Source organism: Siniperca chuatsi, linkage group LG11, assembly GCF_020085105.1.
Source record: "Siniperca chuatsi isolate FFG_IHB_CAS linkage group LG11, ASM2008510v1, whole genome shotgun sequence".
Classification (NCBI taxonomy): domain Eukaryota; kingdom Metazoa; phylum Chordata; class Actinopteri; order Centrarchiformes; family Sinipercidae; genus Siniperca; species Siniperca chuatsi.
The window spans coordinates 11,727,282-11,752,540 of NC_058052.1; the positions used below are offsets into that span (position 1 = coordinate 11,727,282).

Here is a 25,259-nt window from a genome sequence, read left to right on the forward strand (position 1 = left end):
CTGTAATTACATGCATTTATTGGAAATTGCTATTTCAATCTATTTAAAAACAACCCGCTGATAGATGAGATACCAGCAGGGAGGAGCAGCTCAAAATGTGCAGTTTTTAAAATGTTCAGTGTGTTTGTGTGTGTGCATTTAAGTCTGTTCCATCCTGCTGATAGAGGAGGTCTCCAGATGCTTCCTGGAGCTGATTTCGTCACTATGCACAAAATCTGGGGCACTTTTTCTTCACTGTTATTGTTGGAGCCATTGTTTTTAGACAAAGCCCCAATAAACAATTTGAATTTGACAAATCCACCTGATGAGGGCAGGTTACAGTCTCTGCCGGACATCAACAAATTGTCTTTTGTATATACTTGTTCCACTTCCTTTGTGGCAGATCTTGTCTGTTTATACAAGAAGCAGAATTTGATGTTGACTCAACCACATCGGGAATATACACTAATATTAACAAATGGGTCAAGTAGTGGGAAATGATAATGGGGTCACTGTCAGGTTGTTAAGGAAGCGACATGAAGATGCCAAGTGATGAAGTAATCACAGCCTTTTGTCTTATCCTGGTGTGGTGAAGGAAAGGCCCCATCATGTATGACATTCTGATTCAACATGCACACACGTTCACACTGAACACCCATACACATACATGCTTCCTCTGCAGTGGAAGTGGGAAACATGGCAAGAGAAACTCTTTCATTGTGGTCAGACTTGGCCACCCATTACGTTGCCTTGCGGTGGCATCGTGTGGCAGCAACGCGGCCAAAAGACTGCGGAAACATTTTGCCCAGCATGCTTAGCTGCCAAAACCAACAAATCATCAAATCTGCCCAACCTTTGGTCGGTCTTGATATGAGTAACAACGATGGATTTACTATGGCAACAACACAGAGCGGGTCTAATGAGCAGCCATAGCAAAAATAATAGCTCCCTTACATCTTCAATGCACATGCATGAGAGGAACTTCAGGAGAAATCTGATTTGTTTTACTGTAACAAAAGTCTGTTGGCTATGCACTCCTAAAACAAGCCTGGAAAAGGACTGTCTAACGTTCACTCTGGCACGACCATGTAGGGAAATCCTGACCAAAATATTACTCTGAGCTAAAATTAACCTGAATAGCTCTTTAGTATAAAGTAAATGCTGTTAACACTAATACTTGCAGACAAAGCATTCAGCTGAACTTTTTTATATATATATTGATTTATTTTTGCAGTTCACTGCTTGAGTATATATATTTTTCATTATATTCTTTATAAATAGATGCTTGACTTGCCATGTGTGATAGAAGACAGCTGGATATGATTAACTTACTGCTATATACTTTCATTGTATCAGCTCTCTTGGCCTGAGGTAAATGAAACCAAGGGACCGGTATCAAGGGAATTGCACATTTCTGTTGAACTGTAAAGAGGCAAACAAAGCAGGCAGTGTAGCAACGGCCCGACTCTGGGTTTCCATGTGCCAGACAGTGTGGAGGCTCTGGGACTTTGTCTCACTGGAGATTCTTGGGGATGCAGCGACAGGAACTCATGCCTTACCTTACTCTCCAGGGTTTCCTGTGTGTCTGTGGAGAGCATACTGAGGTCAAACAGTAAGTGTAAATGTTTTTTCACATTTGTTTTGACTTCTTTGGAGGAACAGATTGTTGTGGACTTCACTGCATAACGCAGGTTGAGTTATTAATTGCAGAAAAGTGTTGTACACTGTCTGTCAGTTACTAACAATTTTTCCAGATTTTTGTACCTTTAAAAAAACTGTTTTATCAAAGTCTTATAGGACTGGAAATTTCATTGTCAGCGTCAATGAAAAATCTCTAGAGAATTATCTGGTTGTCAAGCAACAAAAAAGCAATAAAACTTCATCAGAGTCAGAATCACTAGCGACTAGGGCTGCAACTAACAATTAGTTTCATTATCGCTTATACAAACGATTATTTTCTCGATTAATCATCATTGGTCTACAAAATGTCAGAAAATTGTGAAAGGCCCTTCCCATTTTCCCAAAGCCCACGTTGACATATTCAAATCACTTCTTATGTGTGACCAACAGTCCAAAACCCAAAGGTATTCAGTTTACTATCGTGGAAGACTAAGAAAACAATCAAATGCTGCAACTGGTTGATTTTCCTTAAAAAATTCTGATTAATCGGTTATGAAAATTGTTGTGGATTAACAACTTATCAATGAATCGACTAATCGTTTCAGCTCAGCTATTGACTATTTTGACTTTCAGAATTTCAGAATTTAGTCATTTGTGAATACAGGCATCATGTTATATGTTTTAATTGCATACAAGTAGCAGTTGACACTACATCAATGGACCTGATAAGATAAGGTTTGTTGTCTTCCAGGCTTTGTTTTCTAACAACATATAGCATTTAAAAGATGAAACCATCCACCAAATGTAGCTAAATGAGATATGAATGAGGTACAGCATGATGCTAACAAGCAGACACACAGGCAGGTTAAAACATTACCTCCTTTGAATTGAATTTGCCGAGGTAATTATAAAGAGAACCTGTTTCCTTCTGTAACTTCATAGACCATCATCAGTCCATCTACCCAGTCTGAAAATCTCACGAATTGTTGCTCAAATCCAACATGTCTCTAGTTTTTTCATTCAGTCATAAGAGACTGGTGATGGCCTCACTGCATTTAGCTTTGACACATAGGTGTTCATCCTGCAGGTGCTCCAATAACAGCAGCAGTCATCAGAATAAAGTTTGATGGACCCTTTAAATACTCCAGTGGTACCAAGCAAATGTTAGGGGACATGAGATATAGGGCACATACTCAGTGGAATATAGGCCAAAGGGGGTGAGCAGGATACTTTACGAGCTAAATTAAACAGACAACTGTTACAGGCAGGGCTTTAACTGCCTATTTTAGCTCCTCCTTGGAGACTGCGATGCATCTACAGAGCTACACAATACTCATGACCACAAATGGAATTGGCTCTTGGCATGATTTCAAGGCTTACGTGCACTGCACTGTGATGGGACTGCTTGAGTAAAAAATGTATATTACAATGGATAAATTGCCAAAGATGTAAACATGCCATGAGATGTGATCACAGAAGAAGTGCAGAACATGGAATACTTAAAACGTGTGCACGAAGACAAGCAATAAATCAAAGCAGAGTGAGCGGTAAAAGCCAACCTCCAACCAAATAGTTCTTGACACAATGAATAATGAATGTGTTATAGTTTATAGCAAAAATCACAATGTAATGTTGACATTACACCTGTTGCACTTTAAATCTATGGACTGCCATTAAATTTAGTACAGACATTCATGGTTCCCATCATCAGGTCAAATGATGTCCAATCGTCCAATACTTTGGTTTATGACCAAATACGTGCAACACTAAAAATATTCCCATCAGCCTCTGCTGTACTTTGTGTTTAGTTCTAACTAGCAAATGTTAGCATGCTAACATGCTAAACTAAGATGGCGAACATAGTAAACGTTGAACCTTCTAAACATCAGCATGTTAGCATTGTCACTGTGACCATGTTAACATGCTGACATTAGCATTTAGCTCAAAGCACTGATGTGCCTAAGTACAGCCTCACAGAGCTGCTAGCATGGCTGTAGACACTGAAAAATAAAATGTCTTCACTGCCCTGGTGACTTTTAAACTTGCCATTCCTCCAACTATTAGTGTGCACCTTATCATACCCACCCTACATAAGATAAGTAGTATACAGTAATTAAGTATGTATGTCAGTTACCTGTCTCATAAATATTTCCACTGCTCTAGTTTTCTACAATTAAGTTTAATTGCAGAGGCGTCCAGTTGAACATGAATAACATCCAAAACCTTCAAGCTAATTCACTACAAGTGCTGTGGCTGGCACAATAAGTTGAAACACTACCATACCACAAAAGGATAACATGCCAATTGTACATAATAACTTAATACAACACATACAACTGAAGAATGTCTGCTTGAAGTTGGTGGTTCTCTTGTTAAGTGACTCATTGCCAGCTCACGCACAGTACCTCTGGTCATCCGAACCCTAATCATTCATCAGTCGTAACTGCTAAGAACTGTTTTCCCTTCCTACATGTGAGGTACAACTGAAGTAAAAGCCTGCATCGAGTTTATTTAGCTAAAAATAACCAAACAAATACCATCTGGATGGCTGCTAAGCTGTTAGTCAATGCCAATGAAAACATGTTTAAAATGATCAACATGAAAGACTTAATTTCAGGAGGAATTATTCTTGAAAAACAGTTTGAACTATTAGCTTCTGTACTCTCTGTGCTCTCTGAATAACTCCCGTTATGCCCTTGTGTTCTCAACACTACATGATTTACTGAGTGGCCACTCCAGCTTTTTACTTGATTTCAGATGGTGAAAATTGAGCATGTCTGTTCCAGTCCTGTTACTGCAAGTACATTATGTAGAGCAAATACAACTTTCTTAAACAGTGCCTTATTAAGTTTCGCTGTTAACTGAGGTCCTTTAAAAGTGTTTATATAATTTATAAAGTCAACAAATGGGGTGGACAGATGGTCAGCAGAGTTACAAACGTGAGAGTGGCTCAGAATAGCTCATGGCCTGCTTCCACTGGCCCTCATGCATCAGGGCTTGAGCAATCAACCTTAACATGAGGGTTTTCCATCAGCAGCGCCAGCATGCAGTTCCAGTTGACACAACAGCAGCCCAGGATCCTGCTGTGACGCTAGCCTCAGTCCTGCATTTTCACTGTATGTTTTAGCTGAGAGAAGGGTGGGGATGAGGTGCACAATCCCTTGAGGATGTAATTGGGCAACCAGCTGGTTTCCATTAGCATAACTCTTCTGGGGAATGGGAGGACTGGCTCATGTTGGCAGACACATGAGGAAGATAAATGATGCAATTGGTCGAGCAGACTAGACCCTCTCTCAGAGCGAAGCCAGATCACCTCTGATTATGGTGATTCTTTAGCTCTTCTCTCAAGTTTAGGACAAACACGATGTACTGTATGATGATGAAGACTCATGGCTGACAGTTATCATGCTAGGTCATAATCTTTGTCCCCTTTACTTTTCATACATATCTAAGGTCATTCATCAACTGTAAACAGTTTGGTAAAGTTGTAATTTGGGCACCACACCTTTACCATCCTGTGTGGCTTTTCAGCTTTGGTAACTCTTTGGAAATCTCACCTCTGCTTTTTGCTGCTGAGCAGGTGGAATTTGTGGCCACATATAGCGACAAAATAATATAATAATAATAAATAAGAATCCACACAGCTAGAGTGGCAACCATGCTGCACTTCACACCTCAGTCAAGCCCAAAAAAGATGTAATGTTATCTGCATGAAGTCACCACAGAAGACATTCATCTGTAAACTGAGTATTAAAGGAATAGTTTGACATTTTGGAAAAAACGCTTATTCACTTCTTTGACTGAGATTTAGATGAGAAGATTGATACCATGTGTCCCATTAATATGAAACTGGAGCCAGGAGAAGGTTAACTTACATGTAGCTTAGCATAAAGACTGGAAACAGGGGGAAACAACTAGCCTGGCTTTGTTCGAAGGTAAAAAATCCATCTAACAACACCTTTAAAAGTCACTAATTAAAGCATTACATCTCGTTCGCTTAATCCATACAAAAACTGAAATGTAAAAACGACAAGTTACAGATTGAGGAAGTACCACAACTCGAGTTGTGTAAACAAGTCGTTTTTACATTTCAGTTTTTGTACGGATTGAAGAAATGTGACGTAACGTGTTAATTAGTGTGCTTCACAGGTGTTGGTAGGCGGATTTTTTTTTTAACCTTTGGACAGAGCTAGGCTAGCTAGTGGTATCAATCTTCTCATCTAACTCTCGGCATGAAAGCAAATAAGTATATTTCCCAAAAAAGAACTATTCCCTTAACATCAAAGGGAACCAACCAACAGAGCTGTAAAATACGTCTCGTCCCTTAAGTAACATCTGGCCTGATAGATGGCACTTAAAGTATAAGTGTGTTTATCTCACAGCTAGAGAGATGCCACAGACATGTGGCAGCTACAAGCTACGACTGAGTGATAATTCACTCGCCCACCCACAAACCTAAAGATGTTTGGTTCAGTGTTGAAATGCTAGATTTACTTTGGGCAGAAACAGTACTTCACATGACTTACCCTCCTGTTAAAGTTCTGTGTGTTGAAACTCAGACGGAGAGAAGTGAAAATTAAATTTGAAATGTTAAGATTCTTCTATCCAGGTTTACTGAAGAGCCTGGATAAACACATGTCAGACTTCACTGAATTAACCTTGATAACTGTGATGTGTATGTTGTGATGAATAAAGGAGCTTGTTTCTACAACTGCTCTGTGTGATATTCGCTCATTATACTCTGAATGGTTGAAGGAAGAGAGGCAGGCGTGGTAATGACAGCCCCCCTCAGTCAGCAGCTCAGCCTCCCACGGTGAAAGTGCCCGGAGAGCACAGTTAAGAGTGCCAGTGAAATTTACAGGCCTCCAGTGGGCCTCCGTATTAGAGGAGGTGAAACATGGATGGTGCCCTCAGGACGAGGACCCTCTCTGAGGCTACACGGCTAAATCACAGAGGAACACAATAGAGGGACTATGCGACGACAAAGGAGACTGTGTTTCCTGTTTCTGTAATTTTCTGCAGTCGCACACTTGAGCAGCATGGTTTCACGAACCATCAAGTGCCTGACTGTTACCTTTAACCTAACCCAGCAGGGAGCTTCCCAGCAGATGCCTGTTGATCCGTAGCCTCCAGCTACAGCAGACACTGCTCTTACACCACTGCGATGGCCCTTACTTTGTCTTGACATTTTCATTTTTCTCTTGTTTTGATCTGTCTAAACATTTTAGCTGGAAGCGTATGGACTTTGATGCTCCAACCAAAAAACTAAACTTAAATAGATAAGAAAGAAAAACAGACGACATGAGCAAATAACTCATATCACACGTCAACATCGCAGAGTGAGAGTGCGCAAGGTTATGGGAAAGATCAGCTGAGGACATGAGCAGCACATGGACAACACAACACAAACACAGCCAGCACTCAGACCAGAAAATCCAACCTTACCTTAACATAGGCAGTGTAGCGCTGGCACTCCTCCCTGTTGATGTCCAGGCTGAGCTGCTGGCTCTTCTGGCTGATCTGAGATCCGCTCTGAGTGAAGTAGACTCGGGAAGGCTGGCTCTTCTGTCGTTTGTCCACATCAGCTGTCAAGTTATACAGCAACTCTGAGCAGAGACAGAAACACTGTTACACATAACATCAACTGACAGCGATGGTTCTTTAAGCAAAGATAATCTTGAGAAACACTTCAAGTATGCAGGGTTTGGTTTTCTGGTAACTGCCATCAAAACATAGGAAGAAATAAATGATCACTTATTGCAGCAACATGAATGTGAGTCAGAGGGAAGATAGGAACATGTTTGACATTTCTTGGTCAAATCATCTGATATTACATGAACTTTACAAGAGCCCTTTGTTTCGTGTTGTGTAATGAAAACAGTGCTAATTTCAAAACAACATTTTAATTACAACATTCCTGTTGGTTCCAACCCTGGCTTAGTGACATTGAGACACAGAACAACTTCAAATCTATTTTGAATTGTGAAATCATTAGCATGAAGTCCAACATGACCAGTATTTCCGAGAAAACCATATATGGGCCTCTGGCCATTAAAATCCATTCCTTGAATGAATCAGCCTCAGTCTGTAGTAATTTGTTCAAGTGGGTGTCATGCTGGTAAAACGAAGGGTGGCAAACACACCCCCAGTTGGACCAAAGCCTACTGTTTCCTCCTTCCAACAGAGGGAACGCCATGAGCTCACTCCAGAGGAGGCAAAGGAAGGTTTCATTATAGGAGTCACCAAACACATGGTGCTGCACTTTCCATGGCGTTCGCCAGACGGCTAAACAGAGAAGCTTTATTTCTGCGAGCCAGGATGTAGTCATTATGTAACGACAGGGCTCCTGCTCCCCTGGGGGGCTGTGAATGACCACACCCAAACACTGGAACAGGACTGCACCTCAGCAATCATCAGGCACCGCACCCAAGAGCCAGTTAGCAAAGGCTGAAGGGTAAACCATCGGCCAAACACACTGACACTCAGCCACAGGCCAAAGGCTAACCACACTGACTGTCTCCAAGCATGAGGAGAATTGTTCAGCATGATCGTGTTTACAAATTTTCCCCATTTATATGACCACTAAAAGTTCAAGGAGTATGAATTTCACTTCCTCACAAGACAAAATGACCAAAATATACTCTATATGCAAAGGTTTGATAGGGTTGTTGATTAACACAAGTGACACATACCAAAACTGGTAAATTCACAGTGATGACAAGACTCAAGAAGGTCACTGTGCATGGATGCTGATACAGTACCTAACTCGCCATAAAACACAACTTGTCGTTTTTACATTTCTGGTTGTACGGATTAAACAAATGAGACACGTGTTATTACTAAGTTTTAGAGGCGTTGGTAGGTGTTTTTTTTTTTTAACTTTGGAGAGAGCCAGACTGGCTTCAAGTCTTTAGTCGAGGCTAATCACCTCCTGACTCTAGCTACATACTTAGCACGCAGACACGAGTGGTATCAATCTTGTAACTCTCGACAAGAAAGCTAATAAGCAAATTTCCCAATATATCGAACTATCCCTTTAAACCACAAAAGCTGAAATATGATTCAAGTATTCTGTATTTTTAATCTATTCCCTACTTAGCTTGCTTTCTCTTTGGTACTGTGGAAATATGTTTTTGATTCAGTGGGTGGGAGCAGTGGGGTCTGTGCAAGTAATATCAGTCACAGGTAGTGGCCCTTTCAGAGTGGACTGGCAAATTTTATGAGGTTTCTCTTGTCAGGATTTGTCCTCACCTATCTGTCCGGGCAGCTGTCTTCCCCGGAAGCGCATACAGACGGTGACGTTGAAGCAGTTTAGGTTCTGGTGGCCCTCGTGGCACTGTGGCACTGAGATGTTGATGGAGACGGGCAGGAAGATGGAGACATCCACCGTAATGACAGGCCGGGTCCTGCAACCACACCAACCGACACAGGAACACAGCGTGGGAGACATTAATACGACTCAGAGGTAGAAAAAAAATACTGCAGTGTCACAGAGAATGATCCAGTTACTCACCTCAGCAGCACCACACTGTCTGACATGAAAGCCCCGATAGTGATATCTGCAACAAAAACATAAACGTGAATGATTTGTAATTCCATAAAGAAGATATTAATGCAACATCTGCTGACAGCACTCTTCACACCTGCAAATCCAAAACAATGCACAGAGGTCTTTAATTGTCATGCTGGCTAAGTCTGAATGTCAGCTGTGGAATGCAGTAAACAAGATGCCTCTATCACGAGTCTTTGCACTGCTATTGCAAGAGAATGAGAGTCAAAAACCATGAGGGTGAAAAACCAAATATTTAATAATCTCATCCTTTCCTATTTGATGTTTTCATTTTATTTTCCTGATGTGGTCATGAAAAGCCTTCATCTAGTCTGGTATGACCGTACCTGCGTACCCGTTACCATCCATGTCCACGCTGCCGGAGATTGACTGGCCAAACATCTGCAGACCAGGGTTTACACTGCGCCCAGACAGTTTCTGTAACAGATGATACCAGCCTTCAAATAACACATGTGAGCCAACATGGAAAAAACAACACATTGGATGATTTGTTTTTGCTCTGCGTTTGTTTTTCAAAGATGAATGATCTTTGTTTTTACAGATTTACAGTAAATGACAGACGCTTAACATTAAGACTGTAAACGGGGAAACGGCTAGCGTACAGAACACCTCAAAATTGTACTAATTAACACATTATATCTTGTTTGTTTAATCTGTACACAAGTGTAAAAAACAACAAGTTTTGTTTTTACTGGGAGTTCTGTGCTAAACTATTCCTTGACTAGCAGTGGTCAGGCGTAATGAGTGCACAGTGACGTTAAAGACGTCACTGCCCCGGACCCCGGAGGGGTGGCAACATAACATTACATGTTAGTTATAACATGTAACTCCTTGAAAAACCACAACCTGTCGCTTTTACATTTACATTTTTGAACAAATGAGATAAAGTGTGTTAATTAGTGAGCTTTAAAGGGAGCTTTTTTCCCCCTTTGGACAGAGGCTAGCTGTTTCCCCCAGTCTTTATGCTATGCTAAGCTAAACTCATCACCTCCAGGTTCCACCTCCGTAGGCAGACATGAGAGAGGTATGGATCTTTTCATTTAACTCTTGGCAGAAAAGTGAATATGTGACGAATATGTATTTTAAGTGTAAGTGTAAGTAGATTTAAGCCTCGTTGGTAATCACATCCCAAAAACTGGCAAGGTAGTGCTGTGCTTTATCCACTAGAAAACCGAAAAGTACAGCTTAAAATGAAAATGAGCTTTCTCTTTGAATAATTACATACAATGACCTGTCACTGCCACACACGAGTGATTGCTATTCCATTTTAACTAAACATCTCAGTAGTGATGATGGTCTACTGCAGGTGGCGGTTAAAAAAGTGATTTTTAATATTGAAAAAGAAAGAAATAAAGAAGCCCATGAAGCTACATGGGTCTTCCGTGTATTCCAGAGGCTACATCACCACCTGCGACTTTATCACGCATTACTCAGCGACTTCAACAGCTACTGAGTCGATACACAAGGTGAACACATGGTTTTCGTCAAAATTTAGCATGCGTTGGTTCTCTATAGAGAAACTACTACATCTAGAAATGAAGGAAAATAATGATATTTCTTTGCTTACCATGAAAAAACAAAAACCTGTATGATATTGGCGTGTTGTTGTGTGACACTAGGAAGAGTTCTTACCATGGAGTATTTGCTGATGATTCCTGTGGCATCCCCATGGTAAATATAAACGGCTCCTCCGTAGTCATCCTCTTTAGGTGCTCCTATGGCCACATCTGAAGAGACAAATAGAGGACAAAAAGTGCTTCTGTAAAAAGCTTAGAAATGAACAAGAACATAAATGACTGCATGTGTTTGTGAATGTGTACAAACGCTTTCATTAACCCTCTGTTTACTTTCAGTTGGCCAGTGCCTGGAAAACAAGCTGTTACAGTGAGACTCTTAACAGACAATTAAGTGTTGTTAGCGGCCATAAAAACTTGTGCGACCTCTGAGAGAGTGGAAACAAGACTATAAAGCGCTGGCAAGAGCACTGAAACAATGTCTCCTTATCCCATTTCCACAGAAAGTCCATATATAAACTTTCTTTTTATAAACCAAAACACTTCCATGCCATGTGGCGCAGCATACCAAAGCAAAAATGGTAAAAGAATGGCACTTTTTATTTAGTAAATACCACATGATAATTAACTCATTATGCAGAGGTTGAATTAAACAAGTGATTTGTTAGTGAAACCAAATGTGTATTATGATTTCTACAGTAGTTCTTTCATATTAAACAGTTTAGTTGTAAATAACAGATTGTCAGTCAGCGAGCAACTCTTTCGACACTCCGAGAGTGACGAGTTACAAGATGAGTTATACTTCCCAGCTGCCATCTTTCTCCACACACACACACACACACACACACACACACACACACACACACACACACACACACACACACACACACACAATGTGCCAGGCTGCAAGCCTCGAGGCGTGTCTCACACTGAGATGAAACCCAGGGCAGCAGCTTCCAGCCTTGAGTGTGAGACGGACGCCAAGTCGAGCCCTCAGAGCCAAGCCATGCGAGTGCCAGGAAAACAGACAGCGTAAAATGTATGTCTCTGTCTGTGTGGAGAATTTGGTTTGCGTCTGGATGACTGTGCACACAAGGGTGAGAGAGGGCAATACTTTCTAAGGATCCCCCTCGCCGCAGGGTAATCGAAACAAAATGTCTGTGAAAATGATGGGTTTTGTTGCACCTACTGAGCATCTCAACCAGCCAACATTTGCTTGTTGGCTGACGTGCGGAATATAAACTGTGACTTTATTTTTCACCAGATGACAGAGGAAATAGCTTTGTTGCATGACTACAGGACATGCCCAGAGATAGTTTAGTGGTTAAAGGACAATACCAGTAGTTTTGAAGTTAAAGACTGTTTTGAAATCCCTCCTTTTTGGTGCATTTAAGGACTCTCTGGCATCTGAGACAAAATTAATATTATTTGTTTGTTTTGGTTTGTATTGCAGAAGCCGTTTCATAACTTGAATATTTAAAAGACTCTGTACTTAATGTACCACTACACAACAATAATTTGACTTCATGAACAAAAAAATAAAATTTGCATATGGTCACTGTGACAGATTACCTTTGTCAAACAGGTTTTAAGTTGCAGCAAGTTGATTTTCAAATCATAGCGAAATAAATTAAAATCAGTGGCTGCCTGCAAGTTAGGAAGTCAATCTTGAAACTCATGGCATGTTTGTAAAAATGGTCAGCACTACTGTAAAACGCAAGGGATTTCTGTTTAATGGACTAAAATGTGACGCCCAGTGTGGTCCTTTAAGTCAGTGGTTCCCAACCTTTTTGGCTTTTGACCCCTTAAAGCAAAACAGAGTCTACTTGTGACAGGTTTCAGATGTCTATCAGTTGTGAGCAGTTCCTTTGAAGAGTGATTTTCCCCTCTAAGCTTCACAGGTTCTGTTATTGAATTATTGCTTAAGGCTTAAAGAGATAAAAAAAAAGATTTAATTTCACAGAAAACAAAGATAAGAGAAAACTGCAAAAAAAAAATACATTTTTTGTAGCAGAACTTTGCCTTTAAAAAATGTATATACATATATATATATATATATATATATATATATATATATAGTATAACTTTTAAGTCAACATAGACGAGAAGTCCTACATGTGCTCAGAATAATGTAACATTGCAACATCTACAGTTCAATGACAACTGAGCAAACTTCAACTGCTGATGAAGACCATGTGATACAGCTCCAGAACAACCAAGTAAGTGGACACTGAGTGGACACTGTTTTGTCAACATATAAAAACATGTTTATGAATTTAAACAGATAGTTTCTAATATGTTATTACAGTACTTGTACTGACACGGTGTAGTCCCTCATTCGTCCAGGAGTGTTCTATCGTAGAAAAGGTTTCAGTCGTCTGACTACGACTGAAATGGCTATGACTGTCAATGTCTATGTTCAGATGACTATGACTGAAACCGTTTCTACAATAGAACACTGTTCCATTTTTTCACAATTGAGAATGACTTCCGGATGGGAGCCGAAACGTCTTGATTCTGAAAACAGCGTCCAGATGACTACGACTGAAACCTTTTCTACGATACTTGTACTGACCTTGATATCCATCGTCATCTATGTCTCCGATAGCCGTGATGCATTCTCCAAAGTGTGCATTGAAAGCATTGTCACCACTCAAAACACGTTCCTCCTCCATCACCCCCTGAAAACAGAAGCAGGCGGGACAGCAGTTTATTTACTGAGCTGGCAGCAGAAAAAAGAAAGGTGCTACAGTAAACTGCTGCAGTGAAATGATTGCATCTTTTCTCAGATAAAATTCTGTAGCCAGTTAGTTGGCTTTTATCCAAACAATTTAACAACCAAACAGATAGTCAACTTCCTCATAATAACACGTGAATATAAAATGTACAAACAGAAGCTCTAGTTTTGGTCAGATAAATAATCTCACTGCTGAATCACACAATGCTACACTGTTTTATTTAGTATCATGATAACAAACATGGTCAGAAAGAAATCAAATATGAGCAAAGCTAAAAAAAATCAACACTGCATACAGTAATAACAATATAGAAATGTTCATCTGTGTAGTTCAAAGAGAGAAACTGGACAAAATGTAGTAAGATAAATGTGCAAGTTATGGTATCATGTTCCCACTGAACCACAGATCCCACTCACATTGCCCTTGCTGAGGTACACAGACACCTGGCCCTCATCCCTGAGCTGGCTGTGCATGGGTGCCCCCACCAGCAGGTCCGACAGGCCGTCCTGGTTCAGATCAACTGCACACAATGAGGAGCCAAAGTAAGAGCCCATCTGGAACCAAGCCGAGCCACAGAGCAATGGGTCAGATCACAGACACTTCTTCAGTTCATACGAATGATGATTCACGCTCTGACTGGATTTATTTCCCCTTTTATATCTATACCAATCTTAAAGGAATGTTTACACAACTTATGTCTCAAAGCTACTCTGACTTCCTTTTATTTACTCTGAATGAAAAGCATTAGCTACCTCCCTGGCTTTGGTTTCTGGCAAGCGTGTACCTTCTTTAAATCGCTGTTGCTGTCTAAACACTTAGCGCAGACAAAAACAGTGCAGTTCTGACAACAAAGCAATTAGAGAAGTGTGTCTGCAATGCATTGCAAGAATCAATCACATGATCCCTGATTAGGTTAAAAAAAAATACTTTTTTACTGTTCGTGATGAAAATGTACAGTGTAACAATAACCTCAATGCAAAATATATGCGGTATCATGATTAAAAACAGAAGAATATAAAACCACATCCGAGCTCATACCATTTTCCCTGAGGCTTGAAAACTCTTCACCAAAGACACACCATCGATTTTGAAAATGTAAACCTGTGCGGGAGACAAACAAATCACTGTAGCGAGCAACACAAGAGGACTTCAGTTCAACAGCTGGAAACAAGGCAAAAGATGGAAGTCCCTACTTTTCCACTGCCGCTGTGCTGAGGCGCCCCTGCAGCTATGTCTATTACATTTGGAGAGGAGAAGTGTCCAGCAGTCACAGCATAGCCTGGAGACACAGACAATAATCAATCACGGCTCCTTCGCACTGATATATTTGACATTCAACACAACTCTCCTCATTAACAGGCTCTCACCAAGGTAGCTGTATCTGTGCGAGTCGACGTCTTCTTTGTTTGGGCTGTAGAAAGAGTCAGAAGTCAGGTTGTACACCTTGACCGTCCCAGTCCAGTAGTATGACCCCGGTGCCCCCATCACCACCAGCTCCTGAAAATGAAAACCCCCAAGATTCATTCAGATGAGTGTGATTCACCTCCTGTCTGCGCTGCAATAGCCTGCTGAAGAAAAGACAAAAAAAGGAAAACGCTGCTGGGTGAACGTCTGGTTAACCAATGGCCACAGACTGGTTTGTGCTATCTGCTCCTAACCACACCGCCAGATGACATGCCAGCTGAAGCCATTGATGTGATGAGGGATTCAGAACCCAAGCAAAAATTGACAGCTTTAAAATGAACTGTTCACAGCTTTTGTTGTGATCATCTACAGCTATTGAAGGGACCAGAGACAACTAAGATGCTCTGTTTCAACTAAACTAAAAGTGTTGTACCATTGCTTACCACATTCTGATTTTCACTACTGATGTTATCTGTGACAGAGGATGTGAAGTTACCACTGAGAACACAAACACACTGACAAACAGAACAGCACATTAAGGACCTTACTATATATCCCCTGTGCTGTGGTGTCAAACATCTGGGCACCACCAGGCGTATGCCCCATGGTTCAGACAAGGATAAGGTTTAACAGTTGGATATCTTTTCTTTAAATTCTTCACATTCTTTCAAGGGGGGGGGTCAAATGCTTTAACATATTAGCACTGATGTCCTCAGTCTGAGAAAAAAAGTGGGTTTGATGATTTTGTCTTTGGTTTTAAAACAGTAGGTTCATTGTGGAATCCAACATTATCAAAAACATTTTTTTCCTGAAGCCAAAAGTCTTCTCTCTAGTGTTATTTACAGGTTTCACATGATGTCGACTGAACCGTCTTACAGCTACAGTACAACTTGGTGAAGTTCCACTTACAAGCTCCACACCTGCGCAATTCTTTTCAGCTTATAAATCATTTTGGGTTTACATAAAATAAAATAATAGTCCACTAAACCCAACTAAACATTACGTCATACACTGTTATGAGCCGTGAGCAAGATTCATGTGAAATGATCCCATTTTAGTCTCTGTGAAAAGAAAAGCATTTTTAAAAGCAAAGCCAGGTGTGTCACTCTACATGCTGTATGAGTGTGCTCTTGAGTCTATCATGCATGTGTCTTTGTAAATGTAACTATGTAAATGTAGAGTTTAAGGCTGCAACTAACGGTAACTAACTAATTATTTTCATTATCCATTAATCTGCCGCTTGTTTTCTCCATTAATCATTTGGTCTATTAAAAGTCAGAAAATAGTGAAAAATGTCCATCACAGTCACCCACAGCCCAAGGGGACGTCTTAAAATGTCTTGTTTAGTTCACTCAGCAGTCCAAAACCCGAAGATATTCAGTTTACAATTATATAAAACGGAAAAGCAGCAAATCCTCACATTGGAGAACCAGAGAATGATTGGAGTCTCTGCTTTAAAAATGACTTGAACGATGTTTAAAACAGCTGTCGATTAATTGTCTGTTGATCGCCTAATCGATTAGTTGTTTGTGGCTCCGATAACGTTGCTTGAGATTAGCACCAGGCTAACTAAAAAGCTAATATAATGTTTTTATCATAGGTAAAATAAAGAGAAACTGAACAAATTACATGAAATTTCCATCCGATTCTTTCTCACCATTGAGAATGGTTTCACCCTAAGGGCACAGCTGTGCTCCGAGGATTCACTTGAAGTCACTTACAGTCTACTGTACTTTACCGTATGTCCCAAATTGAGCTTAACTGTAATTTGAGACTTGAAAAGGACCTTTGCAGAACATGCCACTCACGGGGAACATCAGGAAAGAATTATATTGCTAATGTATAGAAAACAAAATGTCTAAACTGGTCAAATATACATTCTCAAATTTAAATGTATTCCTCATATGCACATTTTTTCCTGTCAAACTATATTTTTGCTCAAATGCATTTATACGTTAAATCCATTTGACCTTCCTCTCACCACTTCAGCTCACTGCACCAGCTTCATCTTTCTGCAGACAATCGTGTGAGAGACCAAAAGGTAAAGGTGATGTCACATGTGTGTTAATACAAAAACAATAGTGCATCTAAGTTATAGAGAAAGGGAAACTTGTATTTTCTTAAACGCTTTATCTTGAGGAACCACACCACAGGTCAAGTGAGGCCGCCGCAGCCTTTGTCTGCCTATGGAAACATAAGCTAACACTTATCAGCAGTTAGTCAGCAGAGCGTTGGCTGCTTTGATATAAATACTCATGTATATCTGATTGTAGAATTCAGATTTTCCACATCACTTGACTTCTTAAACAACTTGGGGGGGGGGACACCCCTTCAGCCCCAGATATAACGCCTCTGCTAACTATCCTCAGAATACCAGAAAGTTAAAGTCAACAAAGAGTGAGGACAAAAAGCTTCTTTGAAACATTAGGCGTGTGGTAATGGTAACGGTAATCATACGTTCAAGTGAGAAACTGAGTTCCCTGATAAGAAAACAGAGACAGTAAGGAAGATAAGAACGACAGGTAACATGAAAATGCAATGCAGGCAAATTATTTTTAAAGACGTGAATCAACTAATCGGTTTACCAAACAGTGAATTGATTGATGAAGCTCCACGATTGTCCAGACAAGAGTTTGGAAGACAACAAACAACTATCTCAGTGCTAGACTAACAGAAACAGAGTATTACATGGATTAAGAAGATGAACAAGCGCTATTACCGACCTCCGTAAAAACTCCCGCTATCCCGGCTTGGCATGAGCCGTGCTCTTCCCCATACTTCTGCTTATAGTCTGTAAGAAAAAACAAACCACAAATTATTTCACTGTGTGCTCGAGCCAGCATTTACTGGAGTTTTTCCTGCATTCCATATGGAGCTAGTCCCAGTCCCATCCACGAGGAATCTGGGGGCAGAAAGCAGACTGAGAGAAGGGGTGCAACACCACATTCAACAAGAAGACCTCTTACTTGGAGGGGGGACACAGCGCTCTCAGGTTACAAAAATATTGAGCTTGGATCTGCGCAAAATGCACTGTAAATACGGTCCCATGCAAAGTCTATCTGGCTTCTCCACAACTGTTGGCAACAAGAGTTACGGAAGGAAGTGAAATCCTGACCTGAGGGCACAATTATGGTCTAAAATGGCTTTTGATAAATAGCTCTGAGTCACATATCAAAACCAGTGAAGAACACATTTGCATGAGTCAGCTTTAAATGTTGTATAGGACATTATTACAGTACATTATTATTTTAAATGTAACTTGATTTTTAGTGTTGCAGAGGGTGCGCAAAGGAAAACAACCTGCAGCCCAAATGGATTTGATTTACTACAATCATAACAAAATCTGATTTATCTACCTTGCAAGCAAATGTATCCTTAAAAGCACCTGATTTCTGGAAAATCAAGACAAAATCTGTGCTTCAACGTAGCTGCCATAATTACCCCTTTGTGAAAATGTTTTTCTTTTACAAAAAAGGTGCATAGGGAATACAAACTCTCCAACTCCATTGGAAAAATGCTCATTTATTCGCTTTAACAAACTGTGTGTCCTTCAGTAGCAGGAGCCAAAGTACTCATGTTGGACTAAAGAAAAGAGATCCCACTTCAATGCTCTCCTGCTACTGTTCTTCGGTGCCAGAACACCAATCAGAGGCCAGAAGCAGATGTGGGGCTTTGCACTGATGGTGCTGGCTACAGAGATCACGTGCCATAATAAAATGTAACCACAGACGAGGATAAACAAACTAAACCAGTGGTTCCCAACCTGGTGGTCTGGACCCCTCAAGGGGTCCCAAGATAAATCTGATGGGTCGCGAGATGAATAAAGGAATAAGAAATAAACAAGACTAGTCTACAGCCATATAGACTCTCAATGCCTTCCAGGAGAGACTATGAAATATGTTATTCCCGTATTATAATATAAACAATATTGCATCTTCTAAGGTCACAACCTGAATCTTTGCTTGATTTTAAGGGGTTACGAGGCAAAAGGGTTGGGAGCCAATGGACTAAACCAACAAGACCTCTCACCCCAAGCAATGCTTTTGATCTTTTCTACTGTCAATGTCTGAGAATTTAAAATGGGTTAAAATTAAGGAAAACCAAATTATATTTGTGCTATGCTTGTCCACCGCAGTGCTCCTACTGTACCTTCATAACAAGGGATGAGCGGCTTCGTACTGCCTTGAAGAGTGGCAGGAATGATGGAGCAGTATCCATGTGGAAGGATGTGCTCTGAGTCGTAGTAGACGTTTTTCCATCGGTGAGCACAAGCCTGCAAGAGAAAAGCAGGGATGGAAAACAAATTCAGACACATGTTCATTCTGTAAACACAAACACTTCAGACTGCAGGCAGGCATTGCTCGACCACACTGATAATTTAAGCCCCTTCCTCGCTGGGCTGGAGCCAGTGCGTCTCTGTGGCTGTCAAATGATCATCAGTGAAAGTGGGAATTAAAGCCCATCCATAACCCTGACCATAACAGCCATGGTCTGTGGTGTGAATATCTCAGCTGCAGCGTGAGATATTCTGTGTTTCCCAAGCAGCATTTAATGTACAGCGAGAAAATCTTCACAGCATCATTTGTGTTTTAAAAGTTTTAATTTCAAAACAGCTCCTCCAGGCTTTACAGGCAGCTGGAGAAGCCAAAAGTTCAGACAGCAAAAAAGAAAAGTGGATCTGGATCAAAAGACAGAGAACAAACTCCTACTTTATTACGCTGCTGCTGAAACGGGGTACATTTCTAAAAGCGACAGTGAGTAATTCTCAAAACAATATTTTGCCGCTGTGTTTTTCAAAATAAAACAGTCCACAGATCGATACGCAAACAGGATAATATAGGCTAGATTTCAATCTCTGCACGAATCACGCCACATAAATGTGTAAATGTGGTAATAATTTAGTACCCTGGGGCGATGGTGGTGAGGCTCCTGTGGCTCTGGGGACAGATCTGGACGCCTCTGTGCAGACAAAGTTCACTTATTTTCCCCTTGCACTGTTTAACCCCCCCGTCCCCACACACACACACACACAGCCAATCTAAATGAATATAAGAGCTCAGCAGATTGTGGGTGCACAGAGAGCGTCAGATGACTGCTTGGAAGCAAGATGCTATGTTAAGAAACACTTGTGTTTCAAAGGACAGCTTGGCCAACAGCAGTAGCAATAAGCATAAACTCTCCCTCTTGAGTAGAAGCAGATTCTTTGAAAAATAGATCAGTCAGCTGACATAAACATAGCAAAAGGAGTCTGTGCTGTTGTCATGTTCCTGTTCAGTTAAAGGGCTCACTGGTCACAAACAAGGCCTTCACTGAAAGCGCAGATGAAATCACCACTGTACACATCTGCCAAGCAGCCCTTTCCCTCCTGTTGCACAGAAACGTGAGTCCATTCAGATGAAGAAGCACAGCAACACGTGGCTCTGGAAAGTCACCACCTTTCTTTTATCATTACACTGTCTGGACGGCCAGAGAGTGTGCAGCTAAAAGCTTGTTGTTATACAACTCTACGCTCAAATTCTCAAGACTGACAACTTCAAGAAGTTTTCAAATTCTGACAGCCTGATTGAGGTGTAAAGCCAAGGGTAATGGTTTGAAAATCATGCCAATACATTCCAGAGGTATAAAAAAATGGACCAAAGACAAACATATTGAAAGGAATAGAGGTTTAACAGGCCGAACAGTATCTGGACGTCTGCAGAGGGAGGAATTCTTGGGATTTTTTTCAATCAGCAACAGGTATTCAAACACATTCACACCTGTCATGAGTGCTTCAAGGGTTGACCAGTCCACCAGTCGCCTTCAAACTGTCCTAGAAGACTGCTAGTTCCCTCGCTACCCACCGCACAGGAGACGGGGGTTAACGTTTAATGAAAGGCTGCCCTTGGACGGGACCACCGCAGAGGGGCTGAAGCCTAAACAAACTCTGCCAGCTGCCCTATGATCTCTGTGCAAATACCCAGCCAAGCACCTCTGGGATTAGCACCGCTAGTTAGTCTGTTTCTCTAAATCCTTCTCTCAAGTTTTATAAACAACAATCTACTCTTGACAAACCCTGTTCCACTGGCTCGTCCAGCTCCAAACACAAGGTAAATGTTTCACAGTATTATGTAACCACACAGTAGTTTCCAAATCTGTCTGACTTTAGTTGTTACTCCAGCTTTGAATATGCAAAATAAAATCATTCAAAATCATCATTTAAGTTGCATTTTTACTTGTGCAATTCAAAGCTTGTAAGCATGTAACACAGAATGGAAATAAAGGCCTTTTTGCTACAGGAGGGCTGTAATGTTGAGGCCAGCTGTGGTTTAACAGTGCGGTTCATGGTGAGACATTTGTAACAATGATGCTGCTATAATCTGGTCTGTTTTTGCAAGTGTACGTGGTTCGCTTTAAACAATTTGTTGAAGTGAATGTGGCGTTGTGTCCCTGAACTCACCAGTATTTTGCCGTCGGCTCTGTCCTGGCGAGCCAGGCTGACCCCCATCCACTCGTCATCCCTGTCTCCTTGGCATGTCTTCCCACACGACTCTCTCGGCTTGTTTCCTGAAAGACAATGAGAGCTGTTTGCAGATGTTGAGTCATCAGAACGAAGGATGTCTTGGAGCAAGTAACTTGTTACTTGTCAGCCATTGTCGGTGAGTTCTGGGTTTTATTCTTTATTTCTGCTGAATGTGCAAGTTATTTTTACACAGTTGACAGTTTGAAATTCTGTAGTTGAAACACAACATCTGTTTACTGTACAACTGATAATACTGCCAGCCACCTTCACTCATTTGTGATGGCATTTAGTATAGCACAACAATTGGATTTTTGAGGTTAATATCAATATTGATAGTGGAATGTTAAAGATGATAACAATATATTGACTGATATTCCATTTTTTACATTAGCACATAACATAAAAAATATTTTTATGGCTCCCTTTAGGCCTGCAAATAATGATTATTTTCTCAATTAAATTATGAATTGTTTGCTCAATAAAACATCAGAAAACAATGAAAAATGCCCATCACAATTCCCTTGAGCCCAGGGGAATGTCATCAAATGTCAAAAGGGCACATACAATTATAAAAATCCAAATTATTTACTGTATGATTTACTCATGTGTATCTTATTCTGCTTTGTAATGCTATTAACATTACCGACTTTGAACAGTGGAGCAGTTTATGAAGATGATAAATCATAAAGATGATTAAGAACATAAATCCGATAAAAGTAAACTTAAGATAAATGAGCATAATTAAGAGAACAGAGCCAATAAAAACACAAAAGATCTACGGCACTTCTAAATTTCATGGACCATTTTTATTTTTAGCAATCCAAATCTTAAATAATGGATTACTATTTCCCTTAGTTGCCCCCTTTCCCCCCAAGTTTTATTCCCTTTCTCCCTGAAGACAATTGATTCAGCACAATGGCATGTAGCCTGTGAGTGTTTCTCTGTGTGTTAGAGGTTCCCAGAGGCCCATCGGAGTTCAGCTCCTCAGGTCCATGTGGCTCACTGAGCACCAAGCAGGGCACGCTCACTGTGATAATGTATGTTTTTTTGGTGACACACTGACTGAGCAGGGGTTAATATTAAAGCCATGCCTGCACCCCGGCTTTCTTGACCACAAGAACAGAGCTGGAGGTTGGGGGAGCTCAACTTTTTGGCTCACGTGCTTGGAAAATATTAGCAGGGGCATAAATCATATTTATCAAAATATTTATGGACCTCTGCACACAGAACCCTCTTGTCTTTTGCATATATCCATATAGCAGGTTCAGAACTAAAAGAACAACTGTAGCACTGTTGGCACAGTAGTAAAAGGCTGCTTTATTCTGATAAAACAAAACAGATGCTTGGGGGGGGGGTGTTATGCAAAGAGTGGACAAGAAAAAGCTGCAGGAAAACCCAGCGTGTGCGTGTGTGTGTGTTGACCCGAGGCTGCAGTTAGTGTATATGCTCTTGTATTTATGCTGCAGGCGGTGGTGACTGACCTCTTCCCAGATCCATCTCCGTGCAGCGGCGCTCTGGGTTGCTGTGAACTCGACACTTATATACAGCTCCAGGAGAGTGCACAGAGCTACTGTAGGTAGAGTTTGCCCTCGGTGCCCCTACTATTACCCTGCAGACATGAGAAGAGGGGAGAGGATGGGACACCCGCCAAACATATCACAGTAATCTGTGTCACTGAAAACTTAAAATAAAAAAGAAAAGCCATTGCCAGCAGAAAAAGCTACAGTACAAACAAAAATGGAATATTACCCATTACTGTTTTGCATTTATTGGGTGTGGATGCAGCCGGAGCTCTAGGGACACTTTTGCTTTGTACAAATTCATTGCATCATTGACAGAAAACAGCATTTCCAGGAACAGTACAACATAAGACTCACCAGCGTGTGTTGTCATGATAATGCTCCAGCACAGAATAGCCAAAAAAACTAGAATTTAGTCCGCGGAACACCAACGGATGTTCTAAGTCTATATTGTAAGAATAAGCCACTGAAATAGAGAGATAGACATAAAAAACGTTTTGTAATCCCGTGTTTTGTCTCCGAAGAGGAGCCATCCCTTTGCGCATCATGCGTAATAACTCGGTTAAAGTGACCAAAAAGAAGAAGAAGAAAAAACAATGAGGAGGAATTGTCAGCTCTTTAGTGGTCAAACTGTTACAAAACTTATCTTTCAGTTATTTTTCCCTGGTCTAGCGAAGCATGTAGGCTGTGATGGCATGAGGAAAAGCTTGAGGAGGAAAGTTAACGGTCCGGTAAAACACGGTGCGTCAGCTTCTCTCCATTCTGTGTCAATCTGGGAGAGTTGTCGCTTGCAGGCTCCCTGTCGTGGAGATAAATGCTGTCAAGTTAACAAGAGGGTGCCGGGATAAGATCGGAAATAAGAGACGTTTTATTCAAAATAAAAGCATCGCTGTTGGTTGAACTGCTGTTGCAACTCTTGGAGGTCAGCGGGGGTGATAATGTGAAAGGTGAAACCGGAACGTGTGTTTCCATTCTGATACACTGACACTGGTAACGCGATCATGGAGAGACGCGAATGGTTTTGAGACGCAAAGCATCACATTTCACCCGTGGGCTTCTGGGGCTCCACTCACCTAAACTGAGACATGAGGGCGCACTGCTGCCATCTAACGTTTTCCACTCACTATGAACAGACTAACATCCTCATTTACATATATTTTTTTAAGTATTTAGTTTTAATGAGAAGTTTATTGATTTATACTCATACAAGTTTAAATCAGGGATAGCGCAATTTCTCAGCACAATTAGACAATGACATGAGTACACACACTGTTCTAATCAAAGCTTTACAATTTTTGTTGGAAGATTTGGCAAACCCACTCAAGAGACCCCTCTGATGTGGATTCTTGGGACAAATCATCTTACAATGTTATATATTACAGCAGTGATCCCCAACATTTATGGCTGGTGTCCCCTTAAAACAAAGCAAGGTCTTCTTTCAACCCCAATGTCATCATCATCTTCATCATCATCATCCCTGTTGCATGTCTACCAGTTGTTATAACCAAAGACTGATAATATTGCGTAGCAGAAATATGTTTTTTCTGCTTTTCTTAATCATCTGGCAACCTCTTGTTGGGGTCCCGACCCCTAGGTTTGGAACCACTGCATTGCAGTGCACATTTGTTTAGCTGCATGTCTGTATTTGTATCCTCCTGTACATGTAAATGTGTTCGCTGCACTATGTTTGAAGTTCCCCCTCCACTCACATGTGTTTTGCTTATTGTTCTTTCACTGGGATGTTTGAGCTTCACTGTGTAGAACGATGTACAGTATGTGCAGAGTTTGACACTATAAAGCTGTTTTAAATGAATCTGCTGTGCTCACCTGAAATCTGAATTTAAGATGTACAGTACAAGCATGATTTTGTGACATCAGAACGAATCATTGGTCCAACATACTTACTTATATTTGCATGTTCATAGATTCTGATAGATGTAATTTAAAGAATTTTTTACTTGTTCATTGATTTTTATATTTGGGTGGGAAACCATATCACACTCAAACTATTACTTCCAAACAGAGCGCTTTTATGTCTTCAAACATTTGTGGTGGGGATTTTAAGTGTTAAAGTTTACTCATACAGTATTGGTGTCAACATACTTGACTAATAAAGTTTATTCTGATTCTGTTAAATGATGGTTTCTATTGTCTAATACATGTGTGTGTGTCCTTCACGTATATGGAAAACTGCATTTTTGTTGCAGAGCAAAGAAATAAAGGTCAAACAAAGGTAACCTGTGCTTAAGTATGTGACCCACTATCAACAGGGTCTTTAAAACCCAGATTTGTGATGTCTGCATTCCACGTGTCTATTTCAACAGGATGTTATCATGTCATATCATATCAGGATGTTACTTTTACCTGTTAGACAGGCTAAACAATGTAAAACCAAGTAATGAGATAAGATATTGG

General features: G+C 40.7%; 1 protein-coding gene across 1 annotated transcript in view; it reads right to left on the reverse strand.

The window, feature by feature from the left end:
* Window positions 1–25,041, reverse strand: part of itga9 (integrin, alpha 9) — a 52,219-nt gene extending 27,178 nt beyond the window's left edge. Inside the window, exons 1-15 of the mRNA XM_044213226.1 lie at window positions 23,202–25,041; window positions 22,806–22,933; window positions 21,262–21,368; window positions 18,975–19,098; window positions 17,549–17,616; window positions 14,789–14,918; window positions 14,615–14,700; window positions 14,460–14,522; window positions 13,838–13,975; window positions 13,259–13,364; window positions 10,802–10,896; window positions 9,496–9,586; window positions 9,113–9,158; window positions 8,851–9,005; window positions 7,045–7,205 (exon numbers count right to left, since the gene is read on the reverse strand). Of these exons, the coding sequence (XP_044069161.1) occupies window positions 7,045–7,205; window positions 8,851–9,005; window positions 9,113–9,158; window positions 9,496–9,586; window positions 10,802–10,896; window positions 13,259–13,364; window positions 13,838–13,975; window positions 14,460–14,522; window positions 14,615–14,700; window positions 14,789–14,918; window positions 17,549–17,616; window positions 18,975–19,098; window positions 21,262–21,368; window positions 22,806–22,933; window positions 23,202–23,392 (1,689 nt within the window). The 5' untranslated portion in view covers window positions 23,393–25,041. The remainder of the gene's footprint in view (window positions 1–7,044; window positions 7,206–8,850; window positions 9,006–9,112; window positions 9,159–9,495; window positions 9,587–10,801; window positions 10,897–13,258; window positions 13,365–13,837; window positions 13,976–14,459; window positions 14,523–14,614; window positions 14,701–14,788; window positions 14,919–17,548; window positions 17,617–18,974; window positions 19,099–21,261; window positions 21,369–22,805; window positions 22,934–23,201) is intronic.
* Between the last annotated feature and the right edge of the window lie 218 nt (window positions 25,042–25,259).